The sequence below is a fragment of the Macaca nemestrina genome, chromosome 6 (genome assembly GCF_043159975.1).
Source record: "Macaca nemestrina isolate mMacNem1 chromosome 6, mMacNem.hap1, whole genome shotgun sequence".
NCBI lineage: Eukaryota > Metazoa > Chordata > Mammalia > Primates > Cercopithecidae > Macaca > Macaca nemestrina.
The window spans coordinates 50,657,042-50,677,661 of record NC_092130.1 but is presented as its reverse complement, the minus strand read 5'-3'; the positions used below and the strand labels follow the sequence as shown (position 1 = coordinate 50,677,661).

The 20,620-nt window shown below is 36.1% G+C and overlaps 1 protein-coding gene and 1 long non-coding RNA gene across 3 annotated transcripts in view; one reads left to right on the top strand and one right to left on the bottom strand.

The window, feature by feature from the left end:
* The window catches only part of LOC112424113 (uncharacterized), a 38,928-nt gene that overhangs the window by 12,488 nt on the left and 5,820 nt on the right, over positions 1–20,620 (bottom strand). The window contains exon 2 of the long non-coding RNA XR_003014787.2: positions 15,610–15,776. This is a non-coding gene — a long non-coding RNA (uncharacterized lncRNA). The remainder of the gene's footprint in view (positions 1–15,609; positions 15,777–20,620) is intronic.
* On the top strand, positions 966–19,348 carry MINAR2 (membrane integral NOTCH2 associated receptor 2). 2 transcript variants are annotated; one of them, XM_011716698.2, is made up of 3 exons: positions 966–1,348; positions 13,469–13,696; positions 17,869–19,348. In XM_011716698.2, the coding sequence occupies exons 1-3, from the start codon at positions 1,184–1,186 to the stop codon at positions 18,046–18,048; spliced, it is 573 nt and encodes a 190-aa protein (XP_011715000.2). In that variant the 5' UTR covers positions 966–1,183; the 3' UTR covers positions 18,049–19,348. The 2 variants fall into 2 exon arrangements, with proteins under 2 accessions (XP_011715000.2, XP_024644098.2); XM_024788330.2 differs by lacking the exon at positions 17,869–19,348 and adding an exon at positions 17,258–17,860.

Genomic DNA, 20,620 nt, shown 5'->3' with positions numbered 1-20,620 from the left:
CAAGAACATCCTGGCTGCTGACTCTTGTAAGCTGTATGGCACTCTTCTGAGATCTAGTGCTGATACATTCCACATGTAACCCCACTGCCCCTGGAAGAGAAACTTTCCTGCTGAGTCAGAGGGGTTTATAGAGATGCAAAATTAACAGACAACCTATGTCTTTTAGAAACTGCTAATATACCTATCCTTTGCCTTCTCACAAGTGGGAAAGTTTCTGCTCCCTCCAGATGGAAATCCATACTTTCTCAGTGAGAAGTATGGGTCACCTAAAGCAGAGTCCCTTGTAAAGAGAGAACATATCTCCATTAAAGTCATCACAACTTGCTGGCTGGCTACAGCTGCTCACAGACTCACTCCCACCACCTTGGCTCTCTTAACAGCAGATGGGTTCACTTAGAAGAGCGTGTCATCCAAATCCAGCAGCCATGTTTTTTGGGCGGTCCAAACGTGCCGTGTGAACACCAAAGCACGTTGTTAAGAGCATATACAGCTGGGAACAGAGCCAAGGGGACCTAAGATAGTGAATGGGTCAAGGTAGTAGATTGGGGCACTACATTACTGTAGCAAACTATAAAGCAAATTCTTGCCATTTCCCTCTCCGTAACAAAGCTGACAACCTAAACCTGGTTAGGTTTCACAAGAGTTGAGGCTCTGGGGGTCAAAACATGAGAAGAAACATAATCCCGAGTATCACATGTGAGGCTGCGGAGGCAGGGCCTGGTCAGCTGTGTTAGCTCAGCAATGTTCAAAGAGAAAAGTCAAGCACTGTCTATCTATACGTGACTGTTTCCTGTGCTCCACATTGCGGGTTGGAACACTGAGATTCTGGCAGCCTTTATTCAAACAATAGTTTCCCTTAAATTGTTATTTCTAACTCTGAATGAAGAGACATTCAGTGCTACACATATCTAATTCTGTCATCCTATTAATTTTAATGAGTACAGCCCCATCTGTTCCAGTCAAGCACCCTCAGTGTACATGTGTGTGAGAAAGGTAGGGCAGTGTGCTGCTTTGTTTCTTCGTCCCTGTGCATTGACGTATCATTTTGAGAGCAGTGACTGTGTGCAGCTGAGAGGCCTGGTTTCAGATGCCGGGCGGAGCATCCTCAGGCACATTAATAATGGAGGAGTCTGACAGGAGCAGCTTTGCCTGCCTTTGTTTTCCACTGTAGGTGAAGGGAGACATGGATCTCTCTGTTTTGCCAAATAACAACCATCCTGACAAATTCCTGCAGCTTGACATAAAGTCTTTAACGAGGAGCTCAGCCCTCCTTCAGGCCAGCATGGCGAGGTTTCCGGGTGGAAATTATCCTGCTGCACAACACTGGCAAAACCTTGTCTACTCACAGGTAAGATCGAGTGGCACAAAAATATGGGTATGGGGGCTTGTTTCTTTCTCGCCATCCGCCATTTCACCATTTATGCAAAAAGAAGCCTATAGGAGCAGAGTACAAGGTGGCTACTCTGTCTTCCAACTTAGTCTTTCTCTCTTCCTTAACATTAGGAACTTTTCTTTATTTATAAAATAAATGAATTCTCTCATTCATTAATTCCCTTCCAAGCATTAGCTTCTCTGCCTGTCTTCATTTTAAATTTCAGGTGGCACTCCTTTACTCCTTCCCTTCAAAAATTTTCAAAATAATTGTTATATACACAAATAAGACTTTGGGGGAAAAACTCCCATCTCTATCTTTGGTGTAATCTAAGCATAAAGCATCAGAAGTTTACATTGTGGGCATAAACAAGCCTCTAAAACAGCTGGAGGTCTTGCTTCTGCTTCCCTTGGACTAGCTCCCTGTCATAGCATACACAGAAGACTTAGAGAACAGAACAATGGAAACCTAATTATTGAAGGGAAAAAATACAGCGAACTCTCCACCTTGAAAAAGTGCTAGCTATTATTGTAGATATTCTTATTTTCCACAGGTGTCCGTGTGGACAAGGAATACCAATTAGACCTTCAAACAAAATGCAGGTTTTATTTCTCTTTTCTTTTGCATTTTCCTTCTTTTCGCTGACCAAAAGAGAAGAATAAAACTGTGATGAGTTCCATCTGCTGGAATAAACATACAGGCCCTAACTGTTGCACAGCTAATGAAACAGGAATAATCTTTGCTTTAAGACATGAAGGCTAATGGGGTTAAGAGTTAGTCAATTTAGAAACAGGAAGAAGCATTTCATTACAGAACAGATGTGACTGACCTACAAACCCCTGCAAGTCATTAAATCCTTTGGAGTGGCTCAAATTCCCTGAACAGAAATTTGTTTTCTTTTAAGAACAGTTGCTACTCATGAGCCCTGGTGTAAAGTGACTCCTTTGTGGTATGTTTGTGGGCTCCTCGGGACCTTTATCATGAGATCATTCAAAAGCAAGTACACTCAAATGATTATGTAAGTGTTTCCTCCACCTATAAGGATTTTAATTTATTTCCATTGTAAGGCAGCCTATTATGACAACTGGCATTTTTTAAATTTTGCATCAATCTCTTTGGTAATCCTCAAACCCTTCTGCCATTTCATACCCAGCCATGTTGTTGCTGTTGTATTTGTAGATGTGCTTTTTTTTTTTAGTTTTAAATGAAATTAAATGAAATTGCTCCTTTTTCCTCCTTATTGTTTATAACATAGAATAAAATGATTCAAAAATCAGTTCAGAAAACTTGGCCCTTCTATGCTATGCAGTTTAGTCTAAGAAAACATATCCAGTAAATTCCTTTGAGGTTGGAACACATTGATCTAACATCTTTTGTTTGGTACTGAAGTTGACCTATTTCCTTCATGTGGAACTTCACAGTTTAAAACTCTGTTGAATGTTGTTCCTAAACCTAAATGAAATGCCAATTTTTAAAAGGCAACTTTTTCTACAGGCCCCATTGGGTGGAAATAGTTATTCAAAGAAAAACCAAAGAGGTAAACTTCTGTTTCATAGGTCTTTGAATATGTGGTGTTAACATTATAAACTTCAAATAAACTTGATTTAGTTATCCTTTTAGCCTAAGAAGAAATGTAGTGAAGGCCAGTGTACTAACTGGCCAATTAATAATGCATGGAGTGGAGAGGCAGGACAGTACATCAAGTACAAATTCAGGTAATCAGGTAGGTGTGGCACAAAATATGAGTAACAACAACGATATTCACCACTTCATTTTGCAATGCATCAGTAAATAATTCTCTTTTGGGGATGGATCTTAAAATCCATGATTGATATATTCATTGGATAAAATAATAAATGTCATAGAAATAGCCATATAGAAGTTTTAAATATTTGCCATGATACCACAATACCATTCCATGAAAGAAGACACTGAATATACAAGTATATTGAGGTGTTAGGCACACATAAGGTGGTGGCTACCGAGTAGCTCTTAATATAAAGCTCTCACTCCACTGGGGAGTCAGTAAGTCAACGGGAAGAACATGGAATAAAGAAATTAGAAACTTGGTTTCTTATCTCAAAGTCACAATAAACCAGTTTTAGAGACATCTATCATGGCCCTTCATTCATGCCTCAGTATTTCCACTTGCAGTATTAGGATAATATTTATTTTAGATATTTCCTTAAAAGTGAGAGCAAATGAAATATGAAGTAAAAGCAATTGAGAGCCAGATTTTCCTATAAAAGATCAAGAATATGTATGGAAGTATGTACATATGTATTGTTATTTATACCAGTATTTCAAAATGTATTAAAGTTATCTTTTCATTAGAATTTATTAGCAAATAATTCCATTTCCGTTATTTTATAAATATTGTGGATGAAGGGGTATGTGTATATGTGTGCACATGGTGGTTGAGGGAATGTACTCAATAGATATGTCAACCTGTGTGACTAACCCAAGCAGTAGATATAATACCACATGAAATCTACACAAACTCCAGAGTTGTGTCAACTGATCCTTTCATCCCACACCACACAAGTGCATGGTGTTTAGGATATAGACTACTTTATGGAATGGCAAAGCACTTAACCTGCAGTCATTACCTTCAAACTCAGGGTAACCCAGGAGTTAAAACAGACATTCCCTAGATTGGAAATGTCACGTTGAATTCTTAAATATAGGTATCATTTTACTCTCAATGATTTATTGTTTAATTTTTAAAATTCACTTTCCATTTTCAGAGGAAATTCTCTTGGCCATTTTTATATGAGCTAAAGCAATACCATTCAATCTTTTTTTTTTTTTTTTTCTGAGACATAGTCTCGCTCTGTCACCCAGGCTAGAGTGCAGTGGCACAATCTCAGCTCCTTGCAACTTCTGGAGATTCAAGTGACTCTCGTGTCTCAGCCTCCCTAGTATATGGGATTACAGGCACCCGCTACCAGGCCAGCTAATTTTGTATTTTTAGTAGAGATGGGGTTTCACCATGTTGGCCAAACTGGTCTCGAACTCCTGCCTCAAACTATCCACCCCGCTTGGCCTCCCAAAGTGCTCGATTATAGGCATGAGTCACCATACCTGGCCTCAATCTAGGAAAATAAGCAGTGATGGTCTCAGTTGATTCAGTAACCAGGGACATTGTAATTCCCATCTATGCAGATACTCAGGTCACCCATATTTGCAGAGAGTATACACAGATATTATTTGATTCTATTATATTTATACTTCTCGTTAATTCTTTCACCAAAGAAATAAAGAAGCTTCACAACAAATTTTATGTCAGTGCAATGAAGAAACATTCACCAAAACCTAATGTTTCTAACTGTTAAAATAATTTGGGGAATGTATCTGATGAAGGCATTTAGAAATGTATTCCAAATACTTCTGCCAACCGCTTTATAAAACAAGTAATGAAAAAAAGGCTGATTTTTTAAAAATGTGATAAAATATGTGGTTTTCAAACAATCCCATCAAAAAGTGGGTGAAGGATATGAACAGACACTTCTCAAAAGAAGACATTCATGCAGCCAACAAACATGAAAAAAAGCTCATCATCACTGGTCATTAGAGAAATACAAATTAAAACCACAATGAGATACCATCTCATGCCAGTTAGAATGGTGATCATTAAAAAGTCAGGAAACAACAGATGCTGACGAGGATGTGTAGAAATGGTAAGTCTTTTACACTGTTGGTGGGAATGTAAACTAGTTCAACCATTGTGGAAGACAGTGTGGCAATTCCTCAAGGATCTAGAACCAGAAATACCATTTGACCCAGCAATCCCATTACTGGGTATATACCCAAAGGATTATAAATCATTCTACTGTAAAGGTACATGCACACGTATGTTTATTGAGTCACTGTTCACAACAGCAAAGACTTGGAATCAACCCAAATGTCCATCAGTGATAGAGTGGATAAAGAAAATGTGGCACATATAAACCATGGAATACTATGCAGCCATAAAAAATGATGAGTTCATGTCCTTTGCAGGGACATGGATGAAGCTGGAAACCATCATTCTCAGCAAACTATCACAAGAACAGAAAACCAAACACCGCATGTTCTCACTCATAAGTGGAAGCTGAACAGTGAGAACATATGGACACAGGGAGGGGAACATCACACACCAGGGCCTGTCAGGGGTTGGGGGGCAAGGGGAGGGATAACATGAGGACCAATAACTAATGCATGCAGGGCTTAAAACCTGGAGGATGGGTTGATGGGTGCAGCAAACCACCATGGCACATGTATACCTGTGTAACAAACCTGCACGTTCTGTACATGCATCCCAGAACTTAAAGTATAATTTTTTAAAAAATTCAAAGGGCAAGAAAGAAAAATGTATGTCTTTTTTTTTTTTCATCTATTGTGGTGGGCCTTAATTTTCTAATTAGCAGTTGTACGTCAGAATATTTTCAGATTAACTCCTTTGTTATATCTTTTCCTGGCTTCTATCACATCAGTTTCAGAACCAAGGAGCATTCCAAACTAAACCCGTGAGATGGAGGGAAAGGCTAAGGGTGAGAGGCTGCTCTTCCATTGATTTCTAGACAATGTCATTTACTGAATGTATTTCCTAATCACCTTTCTGCACTCTTTTCCAATCCAATCACACTCTTTTTTTCCCATAAATTTCAATGTCTTTCCTTTTTATCATGGGTTTTTTTGTGTATAACTGTATTTCTTCTATCTCTGAACACACGTCATGCCTTCCTAAAACTGTCTCTATTTTCAATCTTCCATTTATTATTTTGAAAAAGACAGTGCAGGGGCCGGGCGCCGTGGCTCACACTAATCCCAGCACTTTGGGAGGCCAATGCGGGCAGATCACTTGAGGCCAGGAGTTCAAGGTCAGCCTGGCCAACATGGCAAAACCCCATCTATACTAAAAATACAAAAATTAGCCTCGCGTGATGGCATGGCCTGTAATCCCAGCTACTCAGGAGGCTGAGACATGAGAAACGCTTGAAGCTGGAAGGCAAAGCTTGCAGTTAGCCAAGATCGTGCCACTGCACTCTAACCCAGGCAACAGAGCAAGGCTCTGTTTAAAAAAAAAAAAAAAAATCCCAGCACTTTGGGAGGCTGAAGCAGGTGGATCACCAGATCAGGAGTTCGAGACTAGCCTGGCCAACATGGTGAAACCCCATCTCTACTAAACATACAAAAAATTAGCTGAACTTAGTGGTATGCACCTGTAATCCCAGCTACTCAGGAGGCTGAGGCAGGAGAATTGCTTGAACCCGGGAGGTGGAGATTGCAGTGAGCCGAGATCACATCATCGCACTCCAGCCTAGGCAACAGGGCGGGACTCCATTGAAAGAAAGAGAGAGAGAGAGAGAGAGAGAGAAAAGGAAAGCTGCACAATACAATAGTCTATCCTTTCTAAGCTTATATTGGATGACAATGTGGTACTCTGCAGGTGCATATATTATCTAGGAAGTAGACTGATAGCATCATCAAGTTCCTCAGGGTACCAAGTTATACTAAATTTATAGGATTAGGGAATTGGCTTTGGATGGTGTATTTCCAAAAACAACACCCAAATTGCTCCAACAAACTGTTCTTAGTTGAGATCCAAATGTCTCTGGCATGAAAGCCTATATTAAGGGTTCGTTGAATGTTATAACACCACCTGTGAGCACCAAGAGCCCTGGTTATATGCAGGAGAAGGCAGGAGATGAGGTTTCAGAGAAACCTGGATCACACCAGAGGGTCCGTGGGCTTTGTCTATGATTTTGAATTTTATCCCGAAAATTTTGAAGAATCAGTGAAAAATTAAAGCAAAAGAATGACACAGTGAAATATGTGCTTTACAAAGCTTTCCATTCTGGCAATTTAAAACAAAAATGGTATGTTCACAAAAGAGCTGATTTTCTGGGAAAGTTTGTCTATGTGCTCACATAGGAAATATACACAAAATGCCTTGTTTTCACTAAGATTATGATAAAGATTACACTGAATGTACAGATCACAATGCAGAAAACAGAAATCGTCATGACCTTGATTCTCTCCATCCATGAACATGATGTATCATTTTATTTATTCAGTTCTTCATATGGCCTTCAATAATATCTTTAATTTCCACAAAGAACTATTCCATATAATTTGCTAGGTTTATATCTAAATACTTATATTATTTTTTCTCTTGATAATAGTACGTTTTAAGTCATGTTTCATAATAGAGCATTACTCATGCATACAATAGATCATTACATACTGATTTTGAATCCAGGAAGTAAAATCTCTTATTTTCCCCATAAACATCCCTGTAGATAACCATGTCATCTGCTATTTGTTTATTTATAACCCTATTTCTTTTATCTACTTATGTTTCTATTATTTTTGCATTGCTTTGAACTTCCACTGCAAAATTATATGGACATTGTGATTACTAGCATCCTTGTATTAATTCTGAAACTAAAATAAGTGTTTCTAATATTAAACCATTAAGTAAACTGTGTTCTGTAAGTTTGGGGCCCATTCCCTTAATTAGCTTAAGAAAATTTTCTACCAGTTCTAGTTCACTGAGAGTGTTTGTTTTGAATATGTTTGAATATTTTGAAAGTCTTTTTCTGGCCTATTGTAAAATTTAATGTTTTTTTTTTCCTGTTAATGTGGTAAATTTCATTAGTATTCTAATATTAAACCATCCTGTTGGCATAACATCTTTCCCTGGTAAAAATCTGTTTTATCTTGTTACATATAATTTGTGCATATTGTAGTATTCTGTTCAGCAATATTGCATTTATAATTTTGCATTTATGTGTATAACAGAAATTGGCTTATACTTTTCTTTTACTTACTGCCCTCATCTGAAGTTTATACTAATTTCAAAAGTGAGCTGGGAATTGTTCCTTTTCCTATTTTCTGGAAGAATTTGACTAAGAAATTATGTATTTTGAGAATTATAGAAGTTGACTGTAAAACCCTCTGGCCTGCTGTTCTTAAATGTGTATGTTTGGAGGAGATTTAAAACTATTGATTCGACTAGTCAAATTATCACAGGTTTGTTAATTTTTTTTATTTTTTCCTCAATAAGTTTGGTAAGTTACATTATGTAAGAAATTGTCCAACTGCACATAAATGTTTAAAGTCGCTCAGTTTATTTTCTGATTGTTTCTTAATCTCTGCTGTGTCTCTTGTCAGTTCCCCTTTCCATTCCTAACTGGGTGGATTTGTGTCTCTATTATTTTTCTTGAGCAGTATTGCCAGAGATATTTTAAATATTTTTCCAAAGAAATAGCTTTCAGCTTTATCTTCTCCATTGTATATACTTATTCTCTTTAAAATGTATTGATTCTGTCTTTATATTTATGATTTCATGTTGACTGTTTTATTATATTAATTCAATGGCTTTAATTTTAAGACATTGAATTCATGCTTACTACCTCATTAATTTTCTCATTCTGCTTTATAATGCAAGCATATGTGCCCATAATATTCTCTCGAAATACCATTTCAGATCCAGCCAACAATTTTGGAATGTAGCATTTCTCACTTTCATTCTGTCCTAAATTTTAAAATGTTTATTATTATTTCTTTGAAATGTATTTTTAAATGTCAGCAGAATGTGTTATTTTATGTTTTTGATAATGATTTCTAGATTTATAACTAAGTTGTCAATGGTCGGAAAGCATGGTCCACGTAATACTGAATCTTTGAAATTTGTTTTGGAATTTAAGATGTTATCAATTTTGTAAAATTTTCAGTGTATATTTTTAAAACGAATATTTTCAATTGTTTAATAAAGATATCTATATATGTCACTTGAACAAACCTTTTGATTTTATGGCTCACATCTTCTTTATCCTTTTTTTCCCCCATAAGTTATTGAGGTACAGGTGGTATTTGGTTACATGAGTAAGTCCTTTAGTGGTGATTTATGAGATTTTGGTGCACCCATCACCCAAGCAGTATCCACTGCACCGTATTTGTACTCTTCTATCCTTCACCCCCTTCCACTTTCCCTCCAAGTCCTCAAAGTCCATTGCATCATTCTTATGCCTTTGTGTCCTCATAGCCCAGCTCCCACATTATCAGTGAGAACATATGATGTTTGGCTTTCCATTCCTGAGTTACATCATTTAGAATAATAGTCTCCAATCTCATCCAGGTTCTTAATTCTTAATGATGGTTTTGCATGCTTGAGAAATTTACATGTGTAAATTTCTCCATGTAATTAAGTTTTGTTTTATAAATGTTGAGACTATTTTATTAGATGCATACAAGTTTAGAATGACAATATTTTACTAATGTTAACTAACTTTATTCATTTTCTAGCAACCTTCTTTATATCTAGCAAAGTTTTTGACCATGTCTATTTTGTCTAGTGTGTGTGTGTGTGTGTGTGTGTGTGTGTGTGTGTGTGTGTCTTGGTGGTTAGTCTAGCTAAGATATGTCATGGAAACAAATATTCCAAAATGTTTAGTGACTTAATATATGTTTCATTCATACAAGGCCCGATGTATATGTTATAGATGTCCTAGGAGACTCACTTCTGAGTAGAATCCAAGCTCCTTCCTTCTTGAGGCTCTATAATATCAGAATCTCTATTAAGCTTTAAATAAGAAAGGGAAAGGTTAAGCCAAGGATCTTGCAAGGAATTTTACTGGCCAAACTTGAGTTTCATTAGGTCTGCTGAGCATCTAGTGAGGCTTAACCCAGTAAAAATATATATATACATGCAAACATATATGTATATACACACATACATATATGTGTGTATATTTATACATAATGGTATATGAATATATTATATATGCCATATGTATCACCTAGTGTATGTGTATATATATATCATCACATATGTATAATCATCTTCTGCTATATAGAGCACATTCACAAGAGTCCTGAGATGTGTATAGTGTCATAAAAAAAGAAAGTGAGCCAAAATCATGTGGAAGATTTCAAGGGGCAGACTTGGAAATGGTCTTTCATCCACATGTCATTAGACATAAAACATGTGGCCCCAATATAAAATCAAAAACAGATTAGGAAAAGCAGATATCCTCCGTGCTTAGAAAGTGGAAACAAAATGAGTGAGCATTTCGTCAGTCACAACACCCAGTTCTCATTGTTTATATTTGCCTAGTATAAATTTTTATATTTTTTTATTCTAATTCTTTCCGAATCTTTATATTTTAGGCATTTCTGTTGTAAATATTTTATAATTTAATTCTTTTTTAAAAATCTGATCTGACAATCTCTGTCACTGCAATAGGGAGTTTATTCCATTTACATTTAATGAGATTATTTATAATTGTTTTTCTATGGTTCTGAGATTTTCCACCTGTATTCTTTTTTTTTTGAGCCTTTTTAAAGATTGTTTAGTCTTCATCTTTTTCCTACTGCTCTGGTGACTTAGAAGCTGTACATTGTTTCTTTGCTTGTTAGCAATATCTCTATATCCTCACTGAAATTATTTCTTAAAAATTTATAATTAAAAAATCTGTGTTAAACTTACTATACTCCAGTGTATTCATTTCTCTTACTTTAAAATTCACAAATTAGTGATTATTACTATTATCTCTATTTCACCTAAATCAATGCTTGCCTGGATTCACAGACACATTTATCAGTTTTTTTTCTTTCTCTCTCTCTTTCTCTCTCAAATTTCTCTTGTATCTTAAACATCTGTTATCAACTTTCTTCTTCCTGAATTATATTTTTAGAGTTTTTACAATAACCTATTAATTTTGTACACTTAATTTTATTTGTTCAAAAATGCCTTCTCTCTCTCTTTATTGAATTGTAGTTTACTTCACATAGAGTATATAATGATTAAAGTGTATAAATGATAAATGAACAAAGTTATGCTTAATACAGAAAAGCCTAGGTAGGTTTTGAAGTGTTACCTTTTTTAAATAAATATGTTAAAATGTAATTTATTTTAGTGCCCAAGTAATTAAAGTAATTGAATTACTGTTGAGTTTTCCTGCGGTAAATGTATTCTTTCTTGTGTGGTAGAGTGAAGGGATTTTTGTTGTTGATGTTCTGAAAGCTATTTTAAAAAATTTATCAAGATTCAAATAAAAGCTCAACCAAAATCAGTATTGCTTATTGTGTGATTAAATTCATAATAAATTTATACTGTTAATTTTTCTTCACCTGTCTCTCAGACATAAAATTCACATGCAGTGCAAAAATAAATAGTACTATGCTCTATAATAAACCTCACAACTTTCAAAAATATCGTCTAGAAATAAGAGCTTGAATGTTCTTTTAAAATGTATCTCTGAATATTTTTTGCTATTTTTACACATTAGATTTTCTAAGTCTATATACATTGTAATAGAGTGTGTACTTTTTTTCTTGATCTCCCCAAAACTGTATTTTCATGTATAGATCTTTCTTATTTAAGAAACTTAACCAACAGTGTAGAAAACAATCTGACAAAGCCAATTTGTCAATGTCAGGAGAATTATCCCTCTTCAGAGATGATCAAAGATGCCTAACCTTGAAGAAAAAAAAATAAGTAAAAATTATGCTAAGCTCATACCATTTACATTTCTTATCAAATTACTTTTGCTCAATTCAGAAACATTACTTTTCAAGCAATCTATCTTTGAGATAAATGCTAAGCCAAGAAGATTTATTATTTCAATGCAAACTTCAGTTTTAAAGAATATAAATTGACTTTGAGCAGACTAAGGACCTATTAAAGTCAGAGAGGTGTCTGCAAGTTGAGCTCTAAGAATGTGAAAAATGCATGGATTAAGAAAATTAGGGAAATCCAACACCGAAGAGAATGGGAATGATTTTATCTAGATGATTTTTTTTCCTCCTAGCCATTTCAGAAGGAAACTACATTTAACAGTTTACAACTTCAGCTTATATAATATAAATTATTATGATCTATATACCAACAAATGTTGACAGCATCAGATAATCATAAATATGACTCAGAAGAATAAACTTCCTATTAAATATTCTCTGTTTTGGGTGTCTAAAATACATGACATACATTTACTGAAAAATATCTGTAAATTAAGGAAATGAACCACTTCTTTTTAAAGATAAAAGATTATCTACTATTAACTTATATGCAATCCCTCTCTTGATGTCCCATGACAAATGAAACATGACTCCATAAGCTTTTTGATTCTTCTCAATTTGTATTTGACCAATGAACAAATTTTAATTTCCAAAATGAACACATTTTTAATTTCTACCTTCATGATAGCTCGATACACTTAAGAAGAAAACAAAACAAAGTAAAAGTCTGAAGGTCAAGCCAGACACAGAAAAGCACACATTATATGATTTTATTTATAGAAAATATGAGATGAGTCCAAACGAATCTATGCTGTTAGAATTTGGGTGCTATTATAGCTATGCTTTGGGCAGGGGGAGGGAGGGTGACTGGAAAGGAGCATGAGGTGTGCTAGTAATGTCATGTTTCTAGGTCTGGATGTTGAATCTTGAGTTTGTTTGGTTTGCAAGAATTTATAAAGCTATGTATTTCTATATATGCATATTATGCTTCAATTAAAAAAGTTTTTAAAAAACTGAAAGTCAGTATTAGAGCTATATAACACCCTTTACACACACACACGCTAAATTACACATACAGTGTTAAGTTAGCTTCAAACTCAAAGCTGTCTGAAACGGGAGCCATGATAGTATTTGTGAAAGTCGAGGCATATCTCTAAAATGTCTTTTAATTTTGACTTTGCTGGATTAAAATAGCAATATTAAATACTATTTTAATAAGTCATGGAATATAAAAATAGAGATAAATAAAATGTCATTAAATCTCAATGCAAGTAACCTGAGAAAAGTTGGCTTTGTTCAGAATTCTACTATTTGAATTTGAGAGTAAACAAGGCTCTTTCTCTGTAGTTATAAAATAGCATTTTAATGAATGATTAGTAAAGCTGTTCAAGATCACACAAAAAGAAAAAACTCAATTGATGTTAGATTTCTAGGTCAAATGAAATCATAGAATCCTTTCCTCATTCATTGTCCTAATCTGTTGGGTTTCTGCACAAAATCAGCACATTATCAGGTACAGTTATCTCACATTGCATTCCCTACTATCAGAAGGCCCGTTGCTAAGAGATGCCTTCTTTCTTTGCCTCTTAGAGGGAAAAGAAGAATATTGCTGGTCAACGAATTAGGGGATCCAGTGCAGAGAGCCTTGTTACTGCTGATAGCCCTCCACCATCCATGTCATCAGTTATGAAGAATAACCCACTCTATGGTGACCTAAGTTTGGAGGAAGCTATGGAAGAAAGAAAAAAGAACCCGTCATGGACCATTGAGGAATATGACAAACATTCCCTGCACACAAACCTCTCTGGACATCTGAAGGTACTCACGACTAAGAGTCAACCTCTTCAACTGATAAGGGAGATCAGTCAAATAATCCTAAAAGAAAGCATTATTGAAGTGACAGGTATTCTTCACTAGGCACAGAATCTCTAGATTTCAGAGCATTCTGGCTCCTGGCTTTTCTTTCTCCCTTCTAGTCAGTATTTATGTTTATTTGTTTTGAGTTTTACAGTTTCGACAGTTATTGGCAACTGTATAGTATAGAGAAGAAAAAACTATGTGGCACAGAACAAAGGTTTTCCAGGAGGGTAAAAGGTTTATTGAAAATTAATTTGCAAGATTACGTTTTCTTTTAGTTTTTAAACATTTACGTTCGTGAACACTTAAGAGCTGATTCCCTAGTCTACATTTATTTAAAAATACTTATTAAGTGTTCTGTGTTAGGCACTGTGCAAGGAAGTTCTCATCAAAGATTATTTTATCTCAGCTCTCTCAGTGATTTAAGATTGAAGATTTACATTTTGGTCATTTTCCTGTGTCTCAGTAACAAAACAAAACAAAAACATTTCAACACAGGAAAAGTATGCAATGAACTCATTCACCCAGCTTAAATCCAACTTAAGTTTTTCTTTCTTTGTTTGCCCCCACTGGTGTCACCCCAACCCATGAAAAACTTCAAAATACCTGAAAAGCAAGGAAGCAGCCCTCTGTTTTCTGAATGGACTGGATTCCTACCCAGTCTTGGCTTGCCTCCACCTGCCCCGGGCCAGGAAGGCCTGCCATTTTCCAAGTACATACCCTTCATTCAAAAATGTTTATCTGTGCTAAGCCCCATACCTTAAGCACTCGAGAATTTTTTTCTTTTTTCTTTTTTTTTTTTTTTTTTGAAGAGGACAGCACCCTGTCTCCTTGAATCCTACTCACACTTTTTACAATTTCAAATATGTGCTACTCAAAAGACCCACTGTCCAGAATCTTCGAAGTTTCCTAATCTCTTGGTAGATTGAATGTATCTCCTCTTTTATGTAGCCCACTTTCCAGAGAAGTTTACATAACAGATGCTCTCCACAGAAACAATAAGCTTGTGTTTCTTTTTCCTTCTTTCTTCTTTTTATAAATTTTGCGTTCCTTACCAAGAGTCTTAAGGACATCTAAAAAGTCACCCCTACTATTAGAAAAAAAAAGTATTGATATATTTTACAAACATTTCTTGACTGTATGTTAGGGCCTCTTCCTTTTGCTGATTACATGCAAAATAAGGGAACTGTGGAGGTGAATGTTCCTGTCCCTACCCTCAAAAAGTTGATCTAACTGAGCAAATTAACAGACAATAACTATAGAACAAGATAAAGGAAACTAACGGTAACAGAAAGTGCCATGCAGTGTTCTGACTCATAAGTGGGAGTTGAACAATAAGAACACATGGACACAGAGAGGGGAACAACACACTCTGGGGCCTGTGAGGGGTGAGAGGCAAGGGGAAGGAGAACATCAGCACAAATACCTAATGCACGCGGGACTTAAAATCTAGACGACGGGTTCATAGGTGCAGCAAACCACCATGGCACAAGTGTAACTATGTAATCTGCACATTCTGCACATGTATCCCGGAACTTAAAGTTAAAAAACAAAATCTGTACCCCAAATTCTCATGATACACTTTACCTATAAAGAAAACTTGCACATGTAACCCTGAAGCTAAAATAAAAGTTCACAAAAAAAGAAAAGAAAATGCCTTTCCCTCACATTTGCCAATACTGGTTATTTTTCAAATAAATCATCAATGATTGGAAAAAATGGTAACACATTGTTTGCTGATTTTCATTTTTCTGATTACCAGGTGAGGCTGAATATTCTAGTAAAAGTATAAAACTTGTTCACTATAAAAGCCCAAATTAGGATTAGTGTAATAGCACATAATTATCTCCTGTTAAATGTTGCCATAGGCTTACCTGTGATACTCTTCATTCTCCGTTCTAGGAAATTGCTGCTTTTCAGGTTTTCTTCTCTTTCTTGTGTAATTAGTCCATCATCACCATTGCCAGCAGCAGCACAATCAGTCAGGTTTTCTGATAATCCCATGTTATTACTTCCGTGCTTCTTTATTTCTTCTTCAACACTGAGTGGAAGTTTCATATTAAGAATGGTTATTACTTTATACAATAAAAAGAAGTTTTTGTTTCACTGAAAAAAAAAAAGAAGAAAAATATAAAAGAAAAAGTGCCATGTAGGATAGGAAGGGGGCACAAATCACATTTGATTATAAAAGGAATTCATGAAAAAGCAAACTTATTATGGGCTTGAAGGATGTATAGAATTCCAAAAGGTATAGATGGCTTGCCTAAGTGGGAAGGCTCTTTTTTCAGGAGTAGCAAGAGCAAAGGCAGAAACATAGGAGCTACAGGTTAAGTAATAGAATAATGGGAAAATAAGGCTAGAAAATAAAGCCAGAAAATGTTTGAGTGTTATGCTTATGAAATTGAAGATTATTGGCAATAAGGAGTAATTTTTTAAGCTGGACAATTATATGAGTTATGTTTAGGAAGAATGAGCCATAAATACAATGAGTGTCATGTTTTACTACAATCAGGACCTGCTCCCTCCCCTACCCAGTCATAACAAAAGCCATAACTTTTGTTTTCATTAAAATTTTTTCTACCTCATTAATTCAACTTTCATCTTTACCCCTGTCTATATCTCATAGACCCCCTAACTTATTTTCTGAAACCTTGACACCACTTTTCGGCGATAAACCCAAGTCCCTGTGGTCACTCCCATTCTTCTACATTGGTAAGAGTTTATAAGCCAGAAAAGAGTAAAGAAATCCATATTTAATTACAAAGGAAAGCTAGAAGCAGAATGTAAGACAAAATAGTCTCTATGAGTGAAGTTCTTAGTGGAGAACAGAGGCATTAAACTTACGAAGTGCAGGCCTCTGATTAGGACACAAAATGAAAGATAGGCATGAGGTAGACAAGGATTTTTACATCATTATCCTTCTTCACAGATCATCCATATTTTAACATTTTAGCGTTTCGAAAACTAAGAAGTTCAAACTAGTACTAGGAAGAATTGTTTTGCCATCATCAGAATCTATCCTCACTTTCTATTCATACACGCATGCACATTCCTCTCCCAGCAGTGCACCTGGAAGTCTGAAGCTAGTTCATTGACCCCTGACACTGAGAAAGAAAACTTGCTGTGCCACATTTCAGCTGACTTTAAGTCTTCTGAGACTGGAGAGGCAAAGAGAGGGGGCAGTCCACTGTAAGCCATTACAACAAAACAGGTGAAATATAATGAAGCATGAAGTAGGTTTGTGAAAGCAGAGATTGAGTATTCACTGTAAATTTGTTGTATATAAGGCATAGACACCAAATCTACAGCACCAAAACATAGCAAGAGATGTAACAGGAAAAAAAGTATTTTTATTAATGTATGAACAATAGAGTTTGCACGTGATTTATCAGGTACAGGAGATCAGGTTGACTTGATAATTCTATGGGCCTGGAAGGGAAGATGAAGTCTGTGAAAGAAAGAGAGACATGGGGAATAAATAAGAGCTGATGTGGGGAAGAATATAATGGGTCATTTTTTCAGGAGGTCAAACAAAGTCTCTGCATGCCAGACATGTGGCAGCCCTCTACAAGGAAAATCAGTGGGTCAAGAGTAATGGAAGAGACTCCCGACTTTTAGTCCTACTACTTCCATGGAAGTCAGCTTCTGGATTTACTGAAAACCCCACCAAGCATGTTTATTCCTGCCATGCAGACAAAATCAAACCTCAAAGGTTAATCTAAAGCAAAGAATTTTCATTTTATTTCAACGTACTATGCTGAATTATATGCACTATTTATAGGATGTAAGGAACACTAAATTGGCTACAACATGATAGAAACACTGTTGTGTTTCTGACCCTCTAATGTGAGCAATTTAATTAAAGACTCACAAAGGCCTCCTAATTAATTCTGATGCAGACCTACAAATTGGAACTGCAGGGATTCCTTGTCAGCCGAGACTGTAGCTACATTTTTATGCTATTCAAGGAAGCCTCGTATCACTCATGTGAGCCATGACATTGAAGCCTTGCCCAGGACAGAGTGAATATGGACCATCAGTCCCCATGACAGTGTCTTGTTCTGCAATCTCAATTAATTTGTAACACTGACTGATTACTGATTAATCATATTCTCCATGGAATTTTCTTTTAGGAAAATCCTGATGACCTGCGGTTTTGGTTGGGAGACATGTACACTCCAGGTTTTGACACTTTATTGAAAAAGGAAGAGAAACAAGAGAAGCATTCAAAATTTTGTCGTATGGGTCTGATTTTACTTGCCATCATCTCCATCTTGGTTGCCATAGTGACTATTATTACTTTTTTCACCTGAGGAAACTGCAGCAGTCAGAGCTACTTTAAATTTCCTAAACTTTTTTCTGATAAACATTTGAAACCCCCCCCAAAAAATAACAAAAACAATGTACATGCAGTGTGAATGCATTGTTGATTGTACTATTAAATGTAATTGTCCTGAAGAACGTGAATGTCGGATGTGGCATTCTGGCTTCTCCACTTTGTTCTATAAAAGCTTTGTAAGAGTTCCAGCCTGAGCTTTGTCCTTTGGGAAGCAGGAATTCTGAGGACCATAATCACAGAACAGTCACTATATGCAACCCACATTAAATATCTTCATAGGGAGCAAACAGTATCAAAAATTGTCAGCAGCTTTGTTTTCATGCTTAAACTATATTAACCTTGTTTTAAAACTACTGTTAACTCTTTACCACCTCATCCTCCTGCAATCACCAGAAAAGTTTGAGCTGATAATTTTTTTTTAACCAACTGCTGGGTAGCTGGGATAAAAATCTTCTGGTTGTGCTGCCAACTGAGTTAGATTCATTCTCTGTTTTATTTTCCTGTATTTCTGTTTAAGTCAGAAAAAAAGGAAGGAGAGAAATATCTTATTCAAATCTATTCTTATTTCCCCAGTAATCATCTATGATGCCCCAGTTTCAGGCTGCAATTTTAATAGAATTAAACTTGGATAGGCCATAGTTACATAATTAATTACATTTAGATCCAATTTATCCAAATTGGCTATGACCCCTGGTGGCAGTTAGTGTGTATATATTGCCAACCATGGCCTAGTTGGGGGTCGCTAGGAAAGCAGAGGGAATACTGCTAAGAGAACAGAGTTTGAAGCCTAACTGCTACTTGCTAACAGACTCTGGCAAGTTATTCTCTCAGAGAAGGAATGATATTACCTGCCCAACAGGCCTGGCCAAAGGACCAAATACAAAACAGGTATGAACAGTATCTGGCTCGAAATAAACAGTTGCTTAGTTAAAGGCTGTTGTTATTATTAATTTGTGCTAGCTAATTGACAACCTGAGTTTACCTTCCATTGCCTGCAGATACCTGGGGACATGGTTGTAGATACAGATGGGGAATCAAGTCATCACCCTGCCCTTCCTTCTAGAATATCCTTTCCTAAACCCCTCATTCCCACTCCTTTCTCATCTATAAGCAACCCAGCCAAAGGCTGTCTTAAGCAAGAAATAAAAGAGGAACTTTCTCTTCTTCCCATGAGCCTAAAGTCAGATTTTGTTCTTTGATATGGCCATATCATTTTGTTGTATTTGTCTTAAAGATGCTTGAAATAAAGTACAGTAAAAGACAGTTTGGGATGGGCGTGGTGACTCGCGCCTGTAATCCCAGCACTTTGGGAGGCCAAGGTGCGTGGATCATGAGGTCAGGAGTTCGAGACCCGCCTGTCCAACATAGTGAAACCCTGTCTCTATTGAAAATAAGAAATTAGCCAGGGTGTGGTGGTGGGCGCCTGTAGTCCCAGCTACTTGGGAGGCTGAGGCAGGAGAATCGCTTGAACCGGGGAGGCAGAGGTTTCAGTGAGCCGAGATTGTGCCTCTGCACTCCAGCCTGGGTGACAGAATGAGACTCCATCTCAAAAAAAAAGACAGTTTTACTGAACAATAAAGTTGTTGTATAGAAAAAAAAATGGTGTTTGCCATATTTGTAGTCCCTGATTTTTTATTCCTCTTCTCCTCCATGGAAGGTTCCAGTCCAATTTAAAATTGAATTACAGGAGAATTTTAAAACTGAATTACATGAAATAAAGTATCAGGGACTTTATCACTCTCACCGTGGACATAGATATTACCTGCTATTACTCTGCCTTCAAAGCTTACCTGCCCAAAGTTTACCTCTAAGGGATTCACAACATGTTCAGGTCTCTGCCACACATGGAAAGCATCTGTGCTGCATCAGGTTACATGTGGCTGCCTAGGATTAAGCATGGGTAAGGCTTTCTAAAGGCAATAAGCAGTAGTAACCATAAAAGTGTAAAGGCTGCTTAACTGAATTCCTGTCTCCCTTGCCCCCAACTCATTACCTTTCTCTTCTGCCTAGTCAATTCTGGTTAAGCACCTAGTATTCTTCTATTCTCCCTATCCCTCTTCTATTCTTATTTATGATACTATCAGTCATTTCTGTTTCATCATAAATGAGTTTATTACTTTCCTACTGCTCCTAAATCACCTTCATTTTTAGCTTTTGATGTAACTGTAAAATCAAAATATATTATTGTCCTGCACTGAATTAATATTATGCATCTACATGTGAGGGCAACTTATAAATAAAGAGAATTTATCTCTGTTTACACTCAAAATAATACCTTAAAAGAAGTTCCAATTTTGCCTTCTACAGTACAGGTTTTTGTGAAAATGGAACAGAAAGAGCATAAAGTCATGGAAAATGCAGAGGCGACGGCCCTAAACAGGCTTATGTTGAAATCGGCTTTCTTGAGAAGTTCTCATCCAGATTCAATGAACTAGTGTTTCTAAAATATTTAAATACAATCCTTCTCACATAACAGGTAGTCAATAAATAATAATAATTATTATCTTCAACACTGACTATTTTAGTAACTTTTTTAAACCTAAATT

What these genes read in the sequence shown, in the direction of transcription:
- MINAR2 (XM_011716698.2), top strand. Translation starts at nt 1,184, where the DNA reads ATGGATCTCTCTGTTTTGCCAAATAACAACCATCCTGACAAATTCCTG. An exon ending in AAAACCTTGTCTACTCACAG is followed by an intron (nt 1,349 to 13,468) that starts GTAAGATCGAGT and finishes TTTGCCTCTTAG; the next exon opens with AGGGAAAAGAAGAATATTGC. An exon ending in ACCTCTCTGGACATCTGAAG is followed by an intron (nt 13,697 to 17,868) that starts GTACTCACGACT and finishes ATTTTCTTTTAG; the next exon opens with GAAAATCCTGATGACCTGCG.